This window comes from Paroedura picta, chromosome 2 (genome assembly GCF_049243985.1).
Source record: "Paroedura picta isolate Pp20150507F chromosome 2, Ppicta_v3.0, whole genome shotgun sequence".
Taxonomy (NCBI): Eukaryota; Metazoa; Chordata; class Lepidosauria; order Squamata; family Gekkonidae; genus Paroedura; species Paroedura picta.
The window spans coordinates 80188013-80210603 of record NC_135370.1 but is presented as its reverse complement, the minus strand read 5'-3'; the positions used below and the strand labels follow the sequence as shown (position 1 = coordinate 80210603).

The window sequence follows — 22591 nt, the reverse complement described above, 5'->3', positions numbered from 1 at the left end:
GCAAAGACAGAGTGCCTATTACAGTGATTAATTAAAACAAAGGATAAATATATGAACAAATTCTGATCCACTCTACATACATACGTGTATGGCTCTGGAGGTATGATGCTTGCAGTCTAGCATCCAAGCAGCACTAGACATTATCTGTGTGCACATTTACTGAACGTTATTACTCCTTCAGCCTTCAAGAGACCTACAGCTGATGATGATTCCTCTTACGTTTGGAATGGGAAAATTTCTAAAGGTGAAACCAAGCAATCCTCCTTTAAAATGAACTGCTCACCATCGTTAGTAACCAGAAATATTATCCAGGACTGGTTAAGAGACAAATAGTGCAGTCACAAGAAGAGTTACACCATTCTAATTCCACTGACATCAGGGGGTTTAGAAAGGTGTAACAGAGGCTGAGGAAGTGTGCTATATACCCAAAAGTTTACACCCTGAATAAAATTTTGTTGGTCTTAAACCTGCCACTGGACTCAATCTTTGTTCTATTCCCTTGAAATGTTTTTCCGGTTCTTCCTTACCTCAAGTTGTATGTCCTCAGATTGCGTTGCCTCCTCTTTGTGGCTCGTAATTTCACAAAAGTGCGTCCCGTTGGGTCAAAGACACATAGGACAGTGATACAAACGCTCAGAATGACAACCCAGTTGCAGACAACCATTCCTAGTGAAAGAATAGCAGAAATATTGAAAAACTTAGTCAAGAAGAAGACATGGCTTACCTGTCAAATTTGTTTTATGAATGTGGATGTTCTATAGCAGCAATCTTTATTCTACCTGGGTTCACCAACTAAAGTGAAGGCCATTCTTATATACATTTTATGATTGCTTCAGAGAGTCTAATGTCTTACAATAGTTAATAGATATAGTAACCCCAGGGCTGTCAAATTGAATTGAGCTGAAGGATTTAGGGATATGTGTGTGTGTTAAGCCCGCTTTAAATGGTTGCAGTGCTCCATGCCTCTTGCACTTCCACGGGGAGGGGTGGTGGTGGCTGGCAGCACCTAGCCTAGTTTTAAAGTGGCCACTGCTGCTCCACCATTCGCCAACCTCTCAGCACACTGGGAATGGGAAGTGGGAAGGCAGCAGCAAAACCTGCTCTAGGGGCAGGAAGCTTGGAAGTGGCTGGGTGACATTGGCAGTCCACCCCGGGTGGCAGCTGTGAGCATGAGGGGCTGGGAGCCAGCTGCCACACCAGCACTGCCCCCTGCCCCAACGGGAGGTGAGTGGGCACCTGCAAAGGCTGCTGACAGTCATGGCAATGAATGCACAGTAGTGGGGCCCTTATCACCTGCATCCAAGGCCTGGAGGATGGTGGGGCCAGGAAGAAATGGAGGTGGCCTTCTGGTGGCCACCAAAGAATTAAGTGGGGCAGGGAGCATGCAAGGGTTGGGCAGAGTGCTGGGTGGCCTCTTGTTGCCTGCGCCTGAAGGCAGGAGGCCAGTGGGCATGACAAGGCCATGGCAAAGCCTGGAGGTGCTTGTAGCACCCCGTGGAGGCTAGAAGGGTGGGGAGCAGCTTGGTGGTGGCACAGGGTGGGCTGAAGTAGGCATGAGGGGGCAGGCAGATGAGGCCTGCAGGCTTACTGGGCCCCAGTAGTGCCAAGGGGGAGGGCAGAGGAGGTAGGTGGGCCTCCCCAACCCCAGTAATGGCAACTGTGGACCTTGCGGACCCAGGGAGCAGCCATTTCCTGGGCTTTCCTCTACTGGTCCGGACTGGAGCAGGCCATGGATAGGGCTCCACAGACCAGGACCAGCCCATAGGGGCAGCAATCAGCCTTTCCCTGCCTTTCAGCCCCCACCCCCAGTATTGTGGACAGTGGGGGTGGACAGTGGTCAAGGCCACACTGGACCCCCTGGACCTGAGCCACATCCCAGGTTCTTCTGGCTGGAAGAAGGAGGCGGGGAAGGCAGTGGGGGAGCATCCCACACTTGATTGCTCCTCCAGGGCGAGTGACGCCCCAGAGTGCCAAGGAGGTACACACACACACATGCATACATATAAACAGAATAAAACCATCTGAGGTCTTTTATTCTATTTTGTTTTAATTTGTAATGTGTTCACTGCTTTTGTAAGCCATTTCATCCTTTAAAAAAAGGCATTTTGAGCAAATTTTTAAAATTTCCCTTTCCAGGATTCTGTAAGCTCTCAGTGCCTTGAGTAGCAAATTTCTCCTCCCTTCATTTTCCCTGCTCTCAATATTCTGTGCTCCTAGAGCATATGCCACAGGGAAACCAGCTATATTACTGTTAGATATAGTGATATGTCTGTGTGTAAATGCACACACAGGCACAAATTCAGGCAGAAGGTAAACAAAAGGAAAAGGTACACCGAGCTCTCTTTGAGCCTTTTTACGTTTATGAATGAGTTAACTTTATATTTAAAGCACTGAAGGTGAGAGGGAAACATTAAACAAGTAGAAAACAAATTCATATAAAAAAACCTCACATACACACCCAAAGTGACACTCTTGGCAGTCACATCATTGCAGGAACTGTAGTACTGAGTTAGCCAAACAATGCCCACAATAGCATAGACAAACTCAATCACTAGGATGGCTGAAACAATAAGAATATAATACACAACAGAGAAGCATTATTCCATAACAACATCAACAAAACCCACTTCATTTCACAAGATGTCAGAGACAGGCAGCCTAACCATCATGTTGCTGTCAATCCCACCATACTATTTCTTATCAGCAGTTCTCAGGCATTTCAAACTATTATTTCACTCAAATAAAATCAACCTGTTTCCAAACAAGTTAAACCTGGCACTCTCTTTTCTAGCAGGAGAATTTCAGAAAATTAACCATTAAAAAAATAACGTTCAAGGGAAAGATTCAGATCCAACCCACTAAATACCACTCCAAATAGGTACTTTTAAAAGAATATGAGTGTGTTCAACCAAGGCAATATAAGACATACCCATGTAAGGTTCTACTTCTATAGTATTTCTTTGTGGAATCACAACTGTTTTGAATACTGATTAATCTTGCCAATACTGAGAAATTTAGCTCAAACAGCTAGTCTAGCAAATCTGAAATAGATTAACCCTTTCCTCTGCTTCTACATAATGCTGAATGAGGCACATAGTGTGATTTAATTTCTCAAGAGCTAGATGGCAGGATCTAACTCTAAAGCAGAGCATGGTGCAACTAAAAGAAAACATTGTGATATATCTGCAAAATAATAACAACCCTCTTATATTTTTAATTCCTACAACAAAATTATTATTAAGTAGAATACTGCACTGCCCAGACCTCAAATGAAACTGAATTAATTTTAATTGCTAAATGTTAAATAAACAAAAGTTGACATTAAAAATATCAATCTCAAAATGATATTTTCAAGAGACCTGTGTATGTTCATTTATTTTTATCACTCCATAGTCAAAAGTCAATGCATTTCTTTTCTACAAAGCCACAACTAGCTCCCAGAATTTGACCAGATTTTCTGGTGTGTGTGTGTGTGTATGCGTTAAATGCCATCAAAGTTGCTTCCTACTTCTGAAGATAATATGAGAGAATGACCTCTCAAACATCTTAAACAACTTTTCTCAAATCTTGCAAAACTAAGGGCTTTAACTTATTTTACTAAATCCATCTCACGTTGGGTCTTCCTCTTTTCCTGCTACCTGCAATTTTTCCTAGCATTATTGTCTTCTCATAATGTGATCAAAGAATTATTGCCTCTGTGTAGCCATTTGAGGCTCTAGGGAGCGTTCAGGCTTGATTTGATCTTGAATCTACCTATTTATCTTTTTGGCAGTCCATGGTATCTGTAAAACTCTCTTAGAATCATAAAATCATAGAGTTGGAAGGGGCCACACAGGCCATCTAGTCCAACCCCCTGCTCAACGCAGGATCAGCCCAGGATCTTAAATACCACATTTCATATGAATCAACTTCCTTCTGGTCATCTTTCTTTATTGTCCAACTTTCACACCTCCACATAGTAACAGGGAATACTAGTCTATCAATTAACTTGATGATGATCACGAGAAGCACATCATTACACTTAAGAACCTTTTCTAGCTCCTACACAGCTGCCCTTTCCAGTCTCCAGATTTCTTGGTTTCAGTCTCCCTTTTGGTTTCTGCCAGTAGTGATATCATCTACATATCTCAAACTGTTACTGTTCCTTCCACCAATTTCCACTCCACTGTCATCTAAATTTAATCCATCTTTGCTAGTGTCAGGAAATTAGGTTTCAGTAGAATCAGCAAAACCATGCCTCTGACTTATATATTCTCCATATAGATTGAAGAGACAAGAAGCATCTGTTTAGGGACTAACAAGTACCTACTGAATACTACTCATTATGAGAGACATACTTCATTTCTCCCCAAACACAGTGCCTGAAGAAATGATGCATCCTTCCAAGGATAAAGCATATCCCATTGATATATCACAGATAAGAGAGACAGACCATTGGATGCTCAATGTATACACAGAAAGCAAGATGAGAAATGTTGTGCAATTTCTAGCCAACTGGGTGTATGTACATTAAAGCATGCATTTGTCTTTCAATAATTTTTATGAATGAAATTCCAGGCCATAGAAAGGAAGGTAGCCATGTGTTACATACCATGTTTGTACTTTTGTACAAGCTAAATGTAGACATTAGTAAAAATAATACATTTACATCTCTTTCTCAGTAATGAAGAATGCAAGAGTTGCTTGGAATGCACTAATTTGTAAACTATTTAACTCAACAGGGGAGAGAAGATGGGAAGGCTCAAAAAAATAAAAGTGGCAAGTATCCAAAAAACGAAGATGGTCAAAAGTTCAAAAACACAAGAGAACTCTTTTTACACATGGTAAACTGATGCAGACCTCATAGAGGCATCTGGAAAACATAAACCACATTCACAAGGGGAACTTTAGTAAACCACAGCATTTCCCACATCTGTAAAAAAAGAAAAAGAAACTAAACCAATGACTAGAATAGCTCTGTTAATGAACAGCTCTTTTCTGTCTATTAACATCGTGCCTAGGGGATCCATCCATGACAATGCCCTTGGATAAGAAGTCATTTAAGTTAATAAGGACTGAATATTCTTATTTTACAGAATTGGTTAAAGGATCTGTGTCCATTTACCAGCGTGCAGAAGGGAGAATCCTTTGAGAGTGTGACAGATGGCTGCATTAAGGTCAAATGTTTATAAAGTCCCCTGGCCACTGCCTCTTACCCAGTCTGACATACAGCACATACTGCATCGAATCCCGAGGTTCTGTGTATAAGATGCTGCCACGCATACTGAGCCAGATGATAGCGACTTCTGCGATCATGCAGCTGAGCAAAATACCCAGATAGCCTCTGCCATGGTCCACCAAATTAAGAGAGCACGTCTCATTGGGATTGTATGCCAGTCCGAAGAGCACCACGGAAAGAATTATGAACCTGCCATACACAAGCAACATACAGTTACCAAAAGTAAAGTCGTTCTTTGCTCGATAGCATTTCCTTTTCCTGATAAGTCTTGATTTGTCACACACATGACTAAATAAGTTGGAGGTAAGGAGAGGGCAGTCTTGTCAATATTTAGATTGTAAGCCTTTAGGGAGGGAAGTGCTTCTTCTTTCATTTCTTTGAGGTGCTTTGTTCATTTTAAGTAAACATTCCCAACTTTATATATCTAAATAAATGAAACAAAGTGTTGCCTAAGAAAGTCTATGCAACATAAACCAGCTAGTTCCTAAGGTATCACAGCATTTTAAATATTTATTTACAACATAACTGTTTTCTTGCTCCGTGTCAAATAAACACGATGGAGTTTCCAGACATAACCATCAACAGAATATCACCCGTGTTACTACATGCAGCTTTTTGTGGGTTTCTGAGATCACAGGAAAACATCACATTTACCCAACAGCAAAGCTATGTCCCATTAATGTCATCCGTTTATTTGTAACATGCATTTAAGCACTGCTCTGATAGTACAATGATGATGGTTTGCTAATGAGGATTTTTCCACCCACACACAGATTTCTGGATGACATCCCAGAACACACACTGTGTTCCTTTGCCTCCTCAAAGGCTGCAATACCTTTTCTCAGATCTATCCAGCTTTCCATCACAGGAATGGGAAGCACAGTCAAACAGCATACATACGTCTCTACATGCTTTCAGTTCTCACGCAAGAGCAGAAGGAAATATAGCAAACATGCTATGGTAAGATTATATTAGGATTGCCAACAGAGTAATACACACATTATCTGAGAGCATGCCTACTCCTACAAAGGAAACACAGTCACACTGCTATGAGTTCCCCAGCTTTCACAGATTCGTTTGCCAGGGCCAAGTACCCCTGATCCTCTGAAGGGAGGGCCACTGACATGTACACCCTCTCCCACTGAATTCTCCATTAATTCCTTACTCATTAAAACAGTTATACCCTGCCGTTTTGGGTGGCTCATAGCAGATTACAACTCCAAAAATTAAAAACGTACAAAATATAATTAAAACCCTGACCCCAAAATGCCTGCAGCTTAAACTCCATTAAAAGTCTTCACAAATAAAACAGCTTTACCTCTTTTCTGTCTATTAACATTGTGCCTAGGGGATCCAAAGACAGCGATGGCCTCGGGGGGCCTTTCTCACAAGATGAGAGCCAAAATAGAAAAGAAATGGGCTCTATTTGGTGCCAAGCGGGGGTAAAACTAGAAGGGGGCAAACCAGAAGAACACAGCTACTGTCCACTCACACATCACACAGAACAATGGAGCAGATAGAAACAGTGCAGCAAAAGGGTGCTGCTCCTGCCTCTGTCAAAGCCCAATATCATTTGAATGCTCCTCTCTCTCCTGCTCAAGTTTTCTGACTCTCACGCATGACTCAAGAGAATTTGCTGATTATAACTGGCTGCTAAGTCAAGCCAATGCTTACAGTGGTTTCCCTGAATGGAACACAGGGAATCCTGAAGGAGGTTAGGAGTCTGCTGAAAGTACTAACAATAACAAGGATTCCTCAAACTGGATTAAAACTAATGCATAGATAAATAATGCAAGTTTAACAAACTGAAGTATAATCCAAACAAGACAAAAGTTGATGGGAGGCAGACGGTCCAGTCAATCTAGGAGTTGAAAGCTGCATGAGCCACACAGTCTAGGGGTGCTACCAGATCAGGGACTGTTTGTGTTTTCCCAGGAAGCATTCATGTCTGGGAGCACCTCTTATCAACAGGGTTTACTGTCTCAAAGGCAGCCTCTCATGGACCTTTTATGCACCGGGAATCTGCCCCGATTCACAGCTTGTCCGATGGCCGAGCAAATTCCGAGTTCAGCATGATCTTGGCACCGGGCAGATAATTCCATGTTCCCTTCTTTGCCCCAAGCAGCAACGAGGCCTATATCAGGTCTGGGTTGTCTGGAAGGGAAGAGTCAGCCTGTCCTGTCCTGGCTCCTCCCCACCTGCAGCCATGAGTACAGCATCCCGGAAGAGACAAAAATGCTATAGGTGGCTTGGCCGTGATGTGCAATGTGGCGGAGCTGCCTGGGGCATTTTTAATTTTTAGGAATGTGGTACTGACTTGTACCGCAATACCACATTCCTAAAAATTAAACACAAAAAACAGGCCTACACTACCCCACAGCGTGGTGAAATATTGCCGCCCCAGCTTCCATGCACCCAGCTGGGGCGGATGAGGTGCAGGCCAAATGTTCCCCTGTGCAGGAGTGGGCAGAGGCAGGGCAACCTACCCCAGCTCAAACAACAGCCGGCAGTCTGGTGCAGAGACTCCCGTGTGGTAAGGGTCATGATCACACATGATGGATTCAAGTGGGTAGTCATGTTGAGTCCAGTGGCATCTTTAAGGCCAACAAAGTTTAATCCTGACTATAAGTTTTAGTGTGCTGACACACTTCTTTAGATACCTTAAAAGTGATACTGGACTCAACTTTGTTCTAGCATGGGCATATCTTTAAAGTCAATTCAGAAACTTCAATCGGTACAAATAATCTGTAAGATTGTACTACATCCATGATGGAAGAATTGTCTTGGCTCTCAATGTTTTTGGAAAGTGCAATTCAAAGTACTACTTTTGACCTCTAAAACACCCAGTAAGTCTGGGTTAAGGATAATTTTGAGACCACTTTCTCCCATGAGTCTGTTTATGTGTGAAGATCAGCATGAAAATGCCTAGGTTGTTGGATGCTACATTTGGATGGATGGAAGCATCTCCCTGGTAGTTATTTATATATATATTTATTACATTTGTTGTCTACCCTATCTCTGTGGACTCTGGGCAGATTACATCAATAACACATTAAAAATAGTATATGTAGATAAAATTTGAATATTTAATAAGTTAAAAATTATTAAAAGCATATTTGAACAACCAAGAAGTCTGTCACACCAACTCCATATTTTTTAAAAGAATGTTTTTAAAAGCATCTTTCTCAATGGCTTTGAACAGTTGGCAGAAAGGCTTTAGTTTTAAGTGATTTACTAGCTTCTGAGAACTTCCAAGTAGGCTTCTGGGTGCATTTTATTGTGAGTCCTTGTTATTTTATTTACTGTAATTATCTCATTGTTATGGTTGAACATTTCAAGTGTTTTAGGTGACTTGGGGATGATTTAATGATTTCATTGTTTTTGAAATCCTCCCTGAGGGCTATACAAAACTACTTGGAGAAATGCAAACAAATAAATTCATAAATCAGCATGGGTGTGTCTTGAAGACAGCTCCTTCCTCAACGCTGGAGGCATACAGCTGCATGCAAGCATACATATTCAAAGGTGTTCTCCCCCTTACCACACTATATCCATGTTGTTGTTGTTGTTAGGTGCGAAGTCGTGTCCGACCCATCGCGACCCCATGGACAATGATCCTCCAGACCTTCCTGTCCTCTACCATTCCCCGGAGTCCATTTAAGTTTGCACTTACCGCTTCAGTGACTCCATCCAGCCACCTCATTCTCTGTCGTCCCCTTCTTCTTTTGCCCTCGATCGCTCCCAGCATTAGGCTCTTCTCCAGGGAGTCCTTCCTTCTCATGAAGTGGCCAAAGTATTTGAGTTTCATCTTAAGGATCTGGCCTTCTAAGGAGCAGTCAGGGCTGATCTCCTCTAGGACTGACCGGTTTGTTCGCCTTGCAGTCCAAGGGACTCGCAAGAGTCTTCTCCAGCACCAGAGTTCAAAAGGCTCAATTCTTTGCCGCTCGGCCTTCCTTATGGTCCAACTTTCGCAGCCATACATTGCAACTGGGAATACCATAGCCTTGACTAAATGCACTTTTGTTGGCAGGGTGATGTCTCTGCTTTTTAGGATGCTGTCTAGATTTGCCATAGCTTTCCTCCCCAGGAGCAAGCGTGATCTCGGAGCCCAAGAAAATAAAATCTGTCACTATTTCCATTTCTTCCCCATCTATTTTCCAGGAATTGAGAGGGCCGGATGCCATGATCTTTGTTTTCTTGATGTTGAGTTTCAAGCCAACTTTTGTGCTCTCCTCCTTCACCCGCATCAACAGGCTCTTTAGTTCCTCTTCACTTTCTGCCATTAGAGTGGTATCATCTGCATATCTGAGGTTGTTGATATTTCTCCTTGCAATCTTGATCCCAATTTGTGACTCCTCTAATCCCGCCTTTCTCATGATGTGCTCCGCATACAAGTTAAATAGGTAAGGCGACAGTATACAGCCTTGCCGAACTCCTTTCTCAATTTTGAACCAATCAGTGATTCCATGTTCAGTTCTCACTGTTGCTTCTTGACCTGCATATAAGTTTCTCAAGAGACAAATAAGATGCTCGGGTATTCCCATCTCTTTAAGAACTTGCCACAATTTGTTGTGCTCCACACAATCAAAGGCTTTAGCATAGTCATTGAAGCAGAAGTAGATGTTCTTCTGGAACTCCCTAGCTTTCTCCATGATCCAGCATATGTTGGCAATTTGATCTCTAGTTCCTCTGCCTCTTCGAAATCCTGCCTGTACTTCTGGAAGTTCTCGGTCTACATATTGCTGGAGCCTAGCTTGTAGGATTTTGAGCATAACTTTGCTAGCATGAGAAATGAGTGCAATGGTGCGGTAGTTTGAGCATTCTTTGGCATTGCCCTTCTTTGGGATTGGAATGTAAACTGACCTTTTCCAATCCTGGGGCTATTGTTGAGTTTTCCAAATTTGCTGGCATATTGAGTGTGGAACTTTTACTGCATCGTCTTTTAAGATTTTGAATAGTTCAACTGGAATGCTGTCACCACCACTAGCTTTATTGTTGCTCAGACATCCTAAGGCTCATTTGACTTCATATTCCAGGATGGCTGGCTCCAGGACAGTAACTACCCCATTGTGGTTATCAGGGATGTTAAGCTCGCTCTTGTATAGTTCTTCTGTACAATTTTGCCAACTTTTTAAAATCTCTTCTGCGTCTGTGAGGTCCCTACCATTTTGGTCCCTTATCATACCCATCTTTGCATGAAACATTCTCTTCATATCTCCAATTTTCTTGAAAAGATCTCTGGTCCTCCCCATTCTATTGTTTTCTTCTATTTTTTTGCACTGTTCATTTAAGAAGGCATTCTTATCTCTTCTAGCTTTTCTCTGGAATTCTGCATTCAGTTGGGTGTGTCTTTCTCTTTCTCCCTTGCCTTTCACTTTCCTTCTCTCCTTAGCTATTTGTAAAGCTTCCTCAGACAGTCATTTTGATTTCTTGCATTTCTTTTTCTTTGGGATGGTTTTAGTTGCTACCTCTTGTACAATATTGCGAACCTCCGTCCATAGTTCTTCAGGCACTCTGTCTATCAGATCTAATTCCTTAAATCTATTTGTCACCTCTACTGTATATTCGTCGGGGATATGATTTAGTTCATACCTGAGTGGCCTAGTGCTTTTCCCTACTTTCTTCAATTTAAGCCTAATTTTTGTAACAAGAAGCTGATTATCTGAACCACAATCAGCTCCTGGTCTTGTTTTTATTGACTGTATAGAATTTCTCCATCTTTGGCTGCAGAGCACATAGTCTGGTGATGTCCATGTGTAAAGTCATCTCTTGGGTTGTTGGAAAAGAGTGTTTGCTATGACCATTGTATTCTCTTGACAAAATTTTACCAGCCTATGCCCTGCTTCATTTTGTACTCCAAGGTCAAACTTGCCTGTTATCCTGGTTATCTTTTGGCTTCCTACTTTAGCATTCCAATCCCCCATGCTGATAAGCACATCATTTTCTGGCATTGCTTCTAGAAGCTGTTGTAGGGCTTCATAGAACTGGTCAACTTCATCCTCTTCAGCTGCAGTGGTTGGGGCATAGATCTGGATTACTGTGATGTTGAATGGTTTGCCTTGGATTCGAACTGAGATCATTCTGTCATTTTGAGGATTGTATCCGAAGACTGCTTTTCCTACTCTCTTATTGATTATGAAGGCTACTCCATTTCTTCTGCAAGATTCTTGTCCACAGTAGTATACCGGATGGTCATCTGAATTAAATTCACCCATTCCTGTCCTTTTCAGTTCACTGATTCCTAAAATGTCGATGTTCAGTCTTGTCATCTCGTGTTTAGACACGTCCAGTTTGCCTTGATTCATGGATCTGACATTCCAGGTTCCTATGGAATAAAAATCTTTACAGCATCGGACTGTCTTTTCGCCAGCAGTTACTTCCACAACTGAGCGTCCTTTCAGCTTTGGCCCAGTCGCTTCATTCATTCTGGCGCTACTCGTACTAGCCGTCTGCTCATCCCCAGTAGCATATTGGACACCTTCTGACCTGAGGGGATCATCTTCCGGTGTCATATCGGTTTGCCTTTTGAACTTGTCCATTGGGTTTTTATGGCAAAGATACTGGAGTGTTTTGCCATTTCCTTCTCCAGAGGATCACCTTTTGTCAGAGCTCTCTGCTATGATCTGTCTGTCTTGAGTGGCCCTACACGGCATAGCTCATAACTTCACTGAACTACGCAAGCCCCCTTGCCACGGCAAGGCAGCGATCCTTGAAGGGGGACTATATCCATAGCAACTGTCAAAAATGGTATATACCTGAAGGTAAGAGTTTTGATTGCTTGGGACAGATATATATAAGAACAGTTGGGGTACTATGAATTTCCTGACATTTATTCCACACTTGATTTGTAGAAATTTGGGAAGGGGCCATGGACCAGTGGTAAAATATGTGCAGAAGGACCTAGGTTCAGTTCCTGCTATCTCCATCTAAACAGAGTGGGAAGTAGGTGATGTGAATGACCTCTACGCAAGACTCTGGAGATCTGCAGCCATTCACAGTAAACAATACTGCCTTTGGTTGACCAGTGGTGTGACTCAACATAAGGCAACTTCATGTTTTCACTTGTTTGCCACCATATGGAAACTGTGGATAGTGGAGCATGCAGCAGTCCACCTCTTGAAAATATCATCTTATCAGTCTTTAATATTTAATTCTTTAATATTTACACTGAGTCTCTCTTTGTTGCCTAGACACATTAGAAGAACATAAGCTCTGTACACCTGAATAATCCTTATGTTATATTGTGGCAATTAAGAGGTAAAAAATCATCAAGTTCTCCTCCTTTCATCGAGAAGATTAGATTCTTATCCATCTAAATGGTCCCTCACAGTACAAGCTAATCTAATGAGACTGGCTTTTTCAACCTAGGAACTACTCAAACTGGAGAGATTCCAGTTAAAAAAGTGGCCCAATAGAGGCTGGAGGACATTGAGAGACAATATGACATTGCAAGGTCACTTGGTTTTATGTCCTCACCAGAGCGCAAATACTCTTTGGTTCCAGCTTTCTATCTACCTGCCTTTACTCTGGCTAGACTTGCAGCCTTACCCACAGCCATTGCTGATGGCAAATATAACAGGATTCCACTCTCTGAGATAATTTGCCCATGTCCCCTTGGAGAAACTGAGACCAGAGGACATGTTTTTTTCCTCTGCCCTTTTCACAATGAGCTGTAGCACAGGATTATTCTACTATTATTAAACAAACTTTCAGGACTTTCTGATAGAATATATCTTTAAAAACCTTTGGCAAATGAAAACTCTTCAGTTTCAAGATGTGTTGTAAAGTTTTGTGATTCAGTATGCATAGCTTGTAAGTCACTGAAGCAGTCGGTGCAAGCTTAAATGGACTCCGGGGAATGGTAGAAGACAGGAAGGCCTGGAGGATCATTGTCCATGGGGTCGCGATGGGTCGGACACGACTTTGCACCTAACAACAACAAGCTTGTAAGGGTCCAAATATTAAATTATAATGATTTGTGTTTTTTTAAAGTATTAAATTACCAATTTTAGTTTTATTTCTATATAGGATATATTATTAATTATATTTGGGTCCAATAATATTTTATCCATAATTATGTTATCCTTTCGTATGTTGACCTTGTTGCTGAAATAGATCATCTCTGGTCTATGACCATAAAGAAATCAATTTGATTTGATGTCACATTCAGCATCTTCTCTATGCCCCATGCCTATCTAAAGAAGCTTGTGGGGGAAAATGACATTTTAACAACAACTGCCCCACTGTATAATTGATTTGTCCTGGAGACCCATGTGTCCATTCCCACATAGATATATGAGGCTTTAGCAAAGGGAGGTATAAAAGTGCAGCAATTTGAATTGCACTTTCTATGTGGTGAGAGACCGTACCAGTGATCGGAAATGAAAGGATCAGAACAAAACCAAACTGCTCTCCATCAGCATATTCATTACAGTGTTCTTCTCAAGTATATGTTTTTTACTTACCAAGTGGTATGAAGGAGGAAGAGGAAGATGGCTGGCAAAACAAGGTCATCACTGCCTACAGACCAGCGGCGACGGAACACCACAATCCCTGGCATGGCTAGTGGGTCTGTGGAGGATCACTGGGCACAATACTCACCTTCTGTAACAGAAGTACAAACACCGGTTAGACCAGCTGTTTCCAGCCATCAGAGTATGAGGGGGAGGATCCAGAGTTACCTCACTTGCTCTTCACTGAGAACAGAACTCCTGGTGACATTTTGTCCAGTTTTACCACTTTAAAAAATAATCCTGCCCTTCCTTCAGGAAGCACATTCTACCAAGCATGGAAATAATTCCATTCTCCTTTTCCAACCTTCTGGCAGAATCATCTGAAAGAAAAAACTGGCCCAAAGTCATCCAAGGACATTTATAGCTAAATGGAAATTTCAAAGAAGGCTCAATAGTCCAACAATCTAGCTACTCACTATACCATGCTCTCTCTCTCTTCTCAATCCATGACCATGAAACAAAGGAAATATCCAGACAAAAGAGTTAGGTGCATGAGCATAAGACCAAAACTATTTTCCCAAGCCTATGGAAACTTATACTACAGCTAGCAGAAAAGCCTGTTGCATAAAAAATCCGCTCCCCTCTGCCCAGGCCTTGCAAGAGCTGCTTCAGTTGGGGGGGGGCACTCACTGGTAGTGTGTTCTCATCCCCACCCCCAACCTGGGCCAGCTCTGCCAAGGCCTCGCAATGCCTTGCCTTCCCCTCCCCACACCAAGGACGATGATCGTTCCCCCTTCCCTCCCAACTCCTGCTTGCCTACAGGCTGGCCTCCCACATAGCAGGAAGCAAGGCCACCCTGCAGGCCACCCAATCATGCAGTTTGCAGGCAGGTGCGGGCCACGTGTAGGTGGGCAGACAGGGGTGAGGCCTCACATCACAGCTTCCCCTCCTTCTCATGCCCTCACCCCTGCCTTCCCACAGTGGCTGCCCCCATGGTACTGAGGCTGGGGTTCACTTTCCACTCCCTCCCGCCTTAAGTCACGCACTGCCAGCCCCCCCCACATGGCGGTGAGGCCAGGGCTGACCCCCATCCCTCCCAAGCCCCAGATACTGGCTGGGCGACTCCCTTCTCCCCAACCATTGTCCCTGCCCCCCCTTCTAACTTGCGCTCACTGGCTGGGTTACATATTGCCATCAGTCCAGAAGAGAAGGCTGGCACTTCTTCCATGCGGAAGGTTGGAGGGGGATGTGGCAGGGACGGGAACACAACCTACCTGATTGGCTGTTCATTGGGCTGATGACCAATCAGGTGCACGATGAGTACCAACTGTCCCATTTTATTTATATGTTCAGATAAAATTGCTTTCAAGATGCGCCTGAACCAGTAGCTATTTTTCTGGCAGCATATTTCTGAAACTACTCTTTTTTAATATCTCATCTGGTTTAAATAAATTCCTGGACTCTATGGATGCCTTGAGTTAGCATTATCAGGGCTGGATTTACATGAAAAGAGGCCCTAGGCTATTCCACTTATGTGGCCCTTTCACCTCCCATTTTTAAGTTTATAAATCACATGAGAGATAATAAAGTACATAATTACTGTGATATATATCAATATGTTAAACGAAACATGTTGTGATTGGTACTAACCTTTATAAAAAATGGAATATAGGCCCCTCTTGATCTTGAGGCCCTAGGCTGAAGCCTAGTTAGCCTATAGGAAAATCCGGCCCTGAGCATTATAGGTGAATGTGACACATTTTCTTTGTTACAAAAAGCCATTATAAGGATAAAGAGAAGTATATTTAAAAAGGAAGGGAAGATTAGTCAAAAACAGGTGCGTAATCCATGCTGAGTGTAATTAATGCTTCCTGGAATCCAATTCACAAGATTAGCTAGAATCTTATTACAAAATTCTGTAATGGTTAAGTGATCTCTTTCTGGGTACCTATGAAAGCTTTCACTTCCTTAATAGTTTGCTGGTTTACATGCAGTTTTATACTCCACTACCCAATGTGCATACAGCTATTTTTCTGTGGGACTTATGACAACTTATTAATCCAAACAAGGCTCCTATGCCTATGAAATTTGTTTGATGCATATTATAGGATAAGGGAAAGCCTTGCTGTTGCTCTGCTGTCTCTCTTGAGATGTTCAAAGACAGTGGAGCTCTGCTCAGAAAAGTTGGTTAACTACTTTCATCAGGCTTTCCAGCAATATCCATTCTTTCTGCACTGTGCTCCTGTGGTTCTTTCTGTCCCAACAGCAGTTGTTTACAAGCTGTTTGCAAGTATCAGAGGACTGGAACCTCCATCTGCAGGGATCCCTCGAGTGTGTAAATTACATGTTTCTGTTGTCTGTACTACAATAGTTGCACTGGTGAGGTGCTATGGTGTTCCTATGGTTTCTAAATTGCAATCTGTGGGAAGACAGACATTCCTGGTGTGGATTAGCTGCAAAGACTGCTGTGACTCCTGCCACACATGGGGCTGTCACCCCACTGGTTCTAGCCCAGCTCCTGTAGCATCCTGCAGGGTGAGTGAACAAAAAAGAGTACCCCTTGTTGTTTGCTCCTGTACCCTGATACAATTTTCCTTGTAGTTGGGATGACAGTATCTGGATTACCCCAAGGTTAAGGAGTCAAGTTGACAGTGTCTTCTATGATGGGAAAGGTTACTGAACCTATCGACTATGTAATTCGAATTCTGTAGATTGGGTTTAATGGTTAGGCATTGAACATGTAAATTCTATGATCATCTGTTTTAAAATATAATCTTTAGGTTTCACTTGAAATGATTGCAAATGGTTCTAGCATAACCTACACAAATCTCCATGATATCTGATTGCTGCAACACCTAACAGTTGAAATCTAGAATCTGTGTTGTCTTGAGTGGAAATTTTTAAGTGTCCTGTGTACGATGAAGCATCTGATCCTCTGGTAGAGATTGGGTCAAAACTAGGTAATGCTGGGACTAATGTTTTGAACAAGGTCAATCATAGGGATCAAAGTATGTCATACACTTTCAGATCCATGCAGTCATGGTACTTAGGGGGATCTTGGTAGCAAAGTCCCTCTTGAACACAATGACTTTGTGATTCAGAGACAGAACTATATTAATGTTCTACCTTTTAGCACTGTGAACAGCCATAAAAACACTGATTGAGTCCTATTGTAGGTGGTGCAGCCATGATCACAGCAGGATCATCTCCAATCTCTCCCTCAAATACCGAGAGAATCAGTGGTGATGAAGCCTCACTTCTAGGGACGGATGGGGAAATCTTGAGTATTTGCTGCAACTCTAAGTCTCCCTCTGGAACCAGTGCCTACTCCTACATTTTGGCTGGAAACAAGAATGCAACCCTCTCCTTGCTACTTCGCTTATCCTTACATTCAGTTCTATACTTGGCTTTTGTAGCTGGAGGTTCCAACTGGCTATGTGGACAGGGGTTTCAAATCCCTTGGTATTGTTGCTGGTGCCAGTTCCAACCTTAGAACTGATGAAACTGAAAAAATACAGGTCATGTCAGAGTGAGGCCTGCAAGGAGGTGACTTTTTGGAATTGTTATCAGCTTCCCTCAGCACTTGTTACCAAAGGGCCACCTTCCTATCACTCTGATCCTTCAGAGTAAAATGCTTGCACATGGGGCACCAAGAAGGATCATGGCCCCCACCAAGGCATAAAAGACAGAGGAGATAGTCATCTGTTCATATAATTTTTCCTTCATACTTTGAACATTTTTGAAGAGCATCATTTTAAAGCAAAGAGAAAAAGAAGTCTTTTTACTGTTTTCTTATAGACAAATGTGATGTGATGAAATGACCTTATTCCATGGCAGTGAAAGAAGAACTGAGGGAAAGTACTCCCCTCCTTTATAGACACCAAAAAAGCAGAAAAATATGCCTGGGGGGCACTAATCTTTAACTCCTCCGTTGCTGGCCTGTACAAGCACAATTCCCATGTGGGACTACACAGTCACCATGAAGATGAATGTAATGTCTTCTTATATAATTGTCAAACCAACTTGTTTTCCTGTTAAAGAGGACACTGTGTTGCAAGCAAAAAATGCAGGGGATGTTAGCGAAAACTCTTTCATGTTGGTTATCCATGACTGGCACATCTGTTATTGATGCAGTTTTTATCCACTCCAAAGGATACCCAGTTGTCTGCAAGAGATTGTAGTCAGTTTACAGAATATGCCAAAAAGGACTGGTAACTACTCTATGTCTACAGTACATAATTCGGTTGATGGGGAAATTCGGTTGATGTCATTTACTTGGATTTTAGTAAAGCTTTTGACAAGGTTCCCCATGATGTTCTGCTGGATAAATTGAAGGACTGCAATCTGGATTTTCAGATAGTCAGGTGGATAGGGAATTGGCTAGAGAACAGCACTCAAAGAGTTGTTGTCAATGGTGTTTCATCAGACTGGAGAGAGGTGAGTAGCGGGGTACCTCAGGGCTCGGTGCTCGGCCCGGTACTTTTTAACATATTTATTAATGATCTAGATGAGGGGGTGGAGGGACTACTCATCAAGTTTGCAGATGACACCAAATTGGGAGGACTGGCAAATACTCCGGAAGATAGAGACAGAGTTCAACGAGATCTGAACACAATGGAAAAATGGGCAAATGAGAACAAGATGCAATTTAATAAAGATAAGTGTAAAGTTCTGCATCTGGGTCAGAAAAATGAAAAGCATGCCTACTGGATGGGGGATACACTTCTAGGTAACACTGTGTGTGAACGAGACCTTGGGGTACTTGTGGATTGTAAACTAAACATGAGCAGGCAGTGTGACGCAGCGGTAAAAAAGGCAAATGCCATTTTGGGCTGTATCAACAGAGGCATCACATCAAAATCACAAGATGTCATAGTCCCATTGTATACGGCACTGGTCAGACCACACTTGGAGTACTGTGTGCAGTTCTGGAGGCCTCACTTCAAGAAGGACGTAGATAAAATTGAAAGGGTACAGAGGAGAGCGACGAAGATGATCTGGGGCCAAGGGACCAAGCCCTATGAAGATAGGTTGAGGGACTTGGGAATGTTCAGCCTGGAGAAAAGGAGGTTGAGAGGGGACATGATAGCCCTCTTTAAGTATTTGAAAGGTTGTCACTTGGAGGAGGGCAGGATGCTGTTTCTGTTGGCTGCAGAGGAGAGGACACGCAGTAATGGGTTTAAACTTCAAGTACAACGATATAGGCTAGATATCAGGAAAAAGTTTTTCACAGTCAGAGTAGTTCAGCAGTGGAATAGGCTGCCTAAGGAGGTGGTGAGCTCCCCCTCACTGGCAGTCTTCAAGCAAAGGTTAGATACACACTTTTCTTGGATGCTTTAGGATGCTTAGGGCTGATCCTGCGTTGAGCAGGGGGTTGGACTAGATGGCCTATATGGCCCCTTCCAACTCTATGATTCTATGATTCTATATCTGATTCATTTTAGCCTAAATCAGGAAATATACAGCCTACAACTCTAGTACCAGTGCCTTGTGATTGCAATTCAACGTTGAGATATTTGTATTCCATTGATACTGTGGACTTCTCTTCTTTGTTGCACAGATTTGCCAGGTTTATGTGTGGTACTACAGCTCTAGAAGTCAACAACAGGAAAATCTCCTGCTTGTTCAATCAGTCATAAGGAATAGGCATTTTCTTTGACCTCAGAATTTTCTGTGTCTTTCCCCTCTCTTCTCTCTTGTGGATTCGAACAATCTACAATATAAGTAATCCCCCCACCCAAAATCTACCCTCTTAGCATATGCAAAAACTTTACTTGTATATTCATAAAACTATGTGTATGTACCAACCATAACAAAACAATGAACAATGGTGGCACAATTTAAAATGTCACAGTTGTTCTATCTTTGCCTTAAGCTTTGTGCAGAAAGAGAGGCCCATTATGCATATTTTCATTTTATTGCATATTTTCAGAGCAGAAAGCCTTTAATCTTCTGCCTGCCTTATGAACCATGTTTTTTCCTCCAGTGTATTTATTCTACATCTACAATTTTCTAAATTCCTCAGCAACAATTTCAAATACGCACTTTTCTAAATCAGGGTGGAATGTCACTTGTGGCAGGTGGTGTCCAAAGTTATTTTGTTTTTTAAAAGTTATGCAATTGCCCTACTGCAGTTGCACAGCAGCGTCCAACAAGGGCCTTCCATTTAAATCTTTGTGGTTCAGTGTATTTTTGCACATATACTTTAGCATTAGTTTGTTGAATGAAAGGGAACAGAAAAGAATACAGGCAAAAGGGAAAACTGATACTGCAAATGACCAGACTTTTTTTTTTAATGACAAGCAGCTGCAAAGGCCCATTTTCCATATTGCCAAGCAGTAGAGGATTCTCTGCTGTGTTACTGGTTACTGTGAAAAATGGGAAAGAGTCACAGGATCTTATAATATGGGGGTACATGTTAAATGTACAGAATGTATGATAGAACCCACTGGCATTGCAAGCTGATAGATGGCAATGTGTGCATATGCACAGCTGTGCAAAGTCAGCTAAAACTCCACTACAGTTTGCACAGGGCTGTGATTTGTGTGAGGAAGGAGTCTTCTGGCAGAAGCTCTAGAGAGCTTTTTTAAAGCTTTGTGCAACTAAATTGGAGGAAAAAAATGGGGGATATTCTTGTTGATGCCCTAGCATAGCTGTAAAGTAATGTTAATTTCCTGCGCTTCCTTGCAAATATATGGGTTGTGATTCTCTAATTTGATTCTAATTTGAAAATGTTTTCAAAGCTTTGTTTCAATTCCCAGTGTCTCTCTATGTCTCACATCAATTTTATTCTATGCTGATGATCCCTCCTCTTTGTTCTGTTTGCATGCAGCACCGAAATTCTTTTTTTATTTTTCTTTCTTTCTTTTTTTTGCACTGGGGACACTGCTGTTTCCAATCCCCCTTTCAAATCATACCAGCAGGGAACTAAACCTCATGCAGCTCCCTTTAAGCCTTCCCCATCATTTTTTTTTAATTCAGTGATCCAAGACTAGTGATAATCTTTTATCACTAGACTCATGCTGCATGTAAAACAATTAAAACAAGAGGGAAAGGATGGCAGAAGGTGCAGAGTGGGTGAAATAAGCTCAGTGTGAGTTGGGCGTAACTGAGGGGCTTCAAAACAACAGAGGGAATTTGTATGCTTTTGAATTACCTTCACCTTGGAAGTGAAAATGCTCTTAGGAAACCCAAGGGAAACAGTAACCAGAAAGCAAACTGAACACTGAAGGGAGCAACATCAATGCAGAATAACAAAGAAAACCTGACATGGACCCTTTATGCATGACAGCAGCATCGCTGGGCTGCTGCCGGGCATTGCACTGGGGCAAGATGCCCCGGCGCTTCCCATGTACTCACAGGGGAGGAATCACCCAGAGTATGTGGGCTGCCCTGGCATAGCGCGGGCACAACGCCAGGGCTGGAAAGTCGGACACTCTGTCTAGAGGCAGCAACAGCGAGGAGATGAGTGGGGGGGAGTGAGGGAAGGGCCGGGATGAAAGGCCCGGCTCTTCCGTGTATGCTTGACCCAGCCCCCACTGGCACCCGCGGCATCCCAGGGAACATGGAAGATTCCATGTTCCCTTGTTGCTGGTCTTCTGGGGCACTGCACTGGGCCAGAGCTGGGATGGTGGCAGCTGGGTGCATAATCGGGGCTGCCCTGCTGCCGCCATCCCGGATTTCCAGCCCCGGTCATGGTGAAAACAAGGGAAAACACCCATGCATAATAGGCCAGAGAAAGAATGAACAAACAAGGGACTTTCTTTGATAGGACCAAAGTTAGACTGTATGTTATTTTCAGGAAATCCAGAAGAATGTTTATGCTTAACACTTCTAGCTTGTATAATAATCAATTCATTCTTTAGCAGAGCTCTGGTTGTCAAATATTTATAGACAAATTTTTGAAATGACTTTTTTTAATGAGTTGGGGGGGATTATTCCTCCCATTCTGCTGATGCAGGTGACCACAATACTGCATATGTCACTACAAATAAGCCCTCCACAAGCCATGAATCTGAATTGGGACCGTTAAAGCTTAAAATGGATGGTCCCCAGAGTTGCTACATGGCTACAGAGAAAACAAGTTTAGTCCAGAGATCTTTGACCCAACTAATTAAAAAACATGTAGTTTGGCCCAAAGACTGGGCAGTTTTCAATGCAACACTAGTTTCTATAGTCCGAGGCAGTTTTGCCTTTGCTAGTTAATTTGCATTTAGTATTCTTGTTCATGATTCATTTTTAGGATCTTCCTTGATTGAAATGGGCAATGAGTTTATATCTGATATGTATTTGATACCCACCTTACATGATGCATATAAAGTTTTAATTAGAGAAGATAGATTGACAACATTTCATCCTATAGCAGGAATTTTCTTTCTCTATTTGCCTAAAGAAGTCCAGAAAGCTACATAACCTTGGTCACATCCTGCAAAATCATGGTTTCATTAAACTCACTATAGTTAGCATTACTGATCAAATACAAGCCTAACTATAGTTGGTTAGGATACATCAAATCAGGATCTGAAACCATGATTTAAATTTGGATTACTAACTTTAGTTTTAACTAGTTTCATATGATGAATACCTGGGGATATTCTAGATTAATCCTTGTTTGTTCCCTGACACTACCCTTTCCAAAATTCAAGTTGAAGTATCAAATGAATATCTGTGGGGGGAGGCAGAGAAAACAGCAAAGGCAATGAAGTTTGTACTTCTTGAAAGACTGTCTCCAAACCAAATCCTACCTCCACAAACTAACCATAGCTGCAATAAACTTGGTGATATTGGCACCACACCATAATGCAGATCAAATGATCAAAAAACAAAGAACTTCTCTGCTCTCCATAAAATCCCAAGCTTGGAAGACGTTTTGTCATGGAAGCCTTAGAAAGCAGGGAAGTTTTTTTTAAATTTCTGAAGT

At 42.3% G+C, this 22591-nt stretch overlaps 1 protein-coding gene across 4 annotated transcripts in view; it reads right to left on the bottom strand.

The window, feature by feature from the left end:
* DAGLA (diacylglycerol lipase alpha) overlaps positions 1–22591 on the bottom strand; it is a 132141-nt gene that overhangs the window by 28640 nt on the left and 80910 nt on the right. For all 4 annotated transcript variants that reach the window (XM_077321168.1, XM_077321170.1, XM_077321169.1 and 1 more), the window contains exons 3-6: positions 13684–13822; positions 5196–5407; positions 2459–2560; positions 528–666 (exon numbers count right to left, since the gene is read on the bottom strand). In XM_077321168.1, coding sequence (XP_077177283.1) covers positions 528–666; positions 2459–2560; positions 5196–5407; positions 13684–13778 — 548 coding nt within the window. In that variant the 5' untranslated portion in view covers positions 13779–13822. The remainder of the gene's footprint in view (positions 1–527; positions 667–2458; positions 2561–5195; positions 5408–13683; positions 13823–22591) is intronic.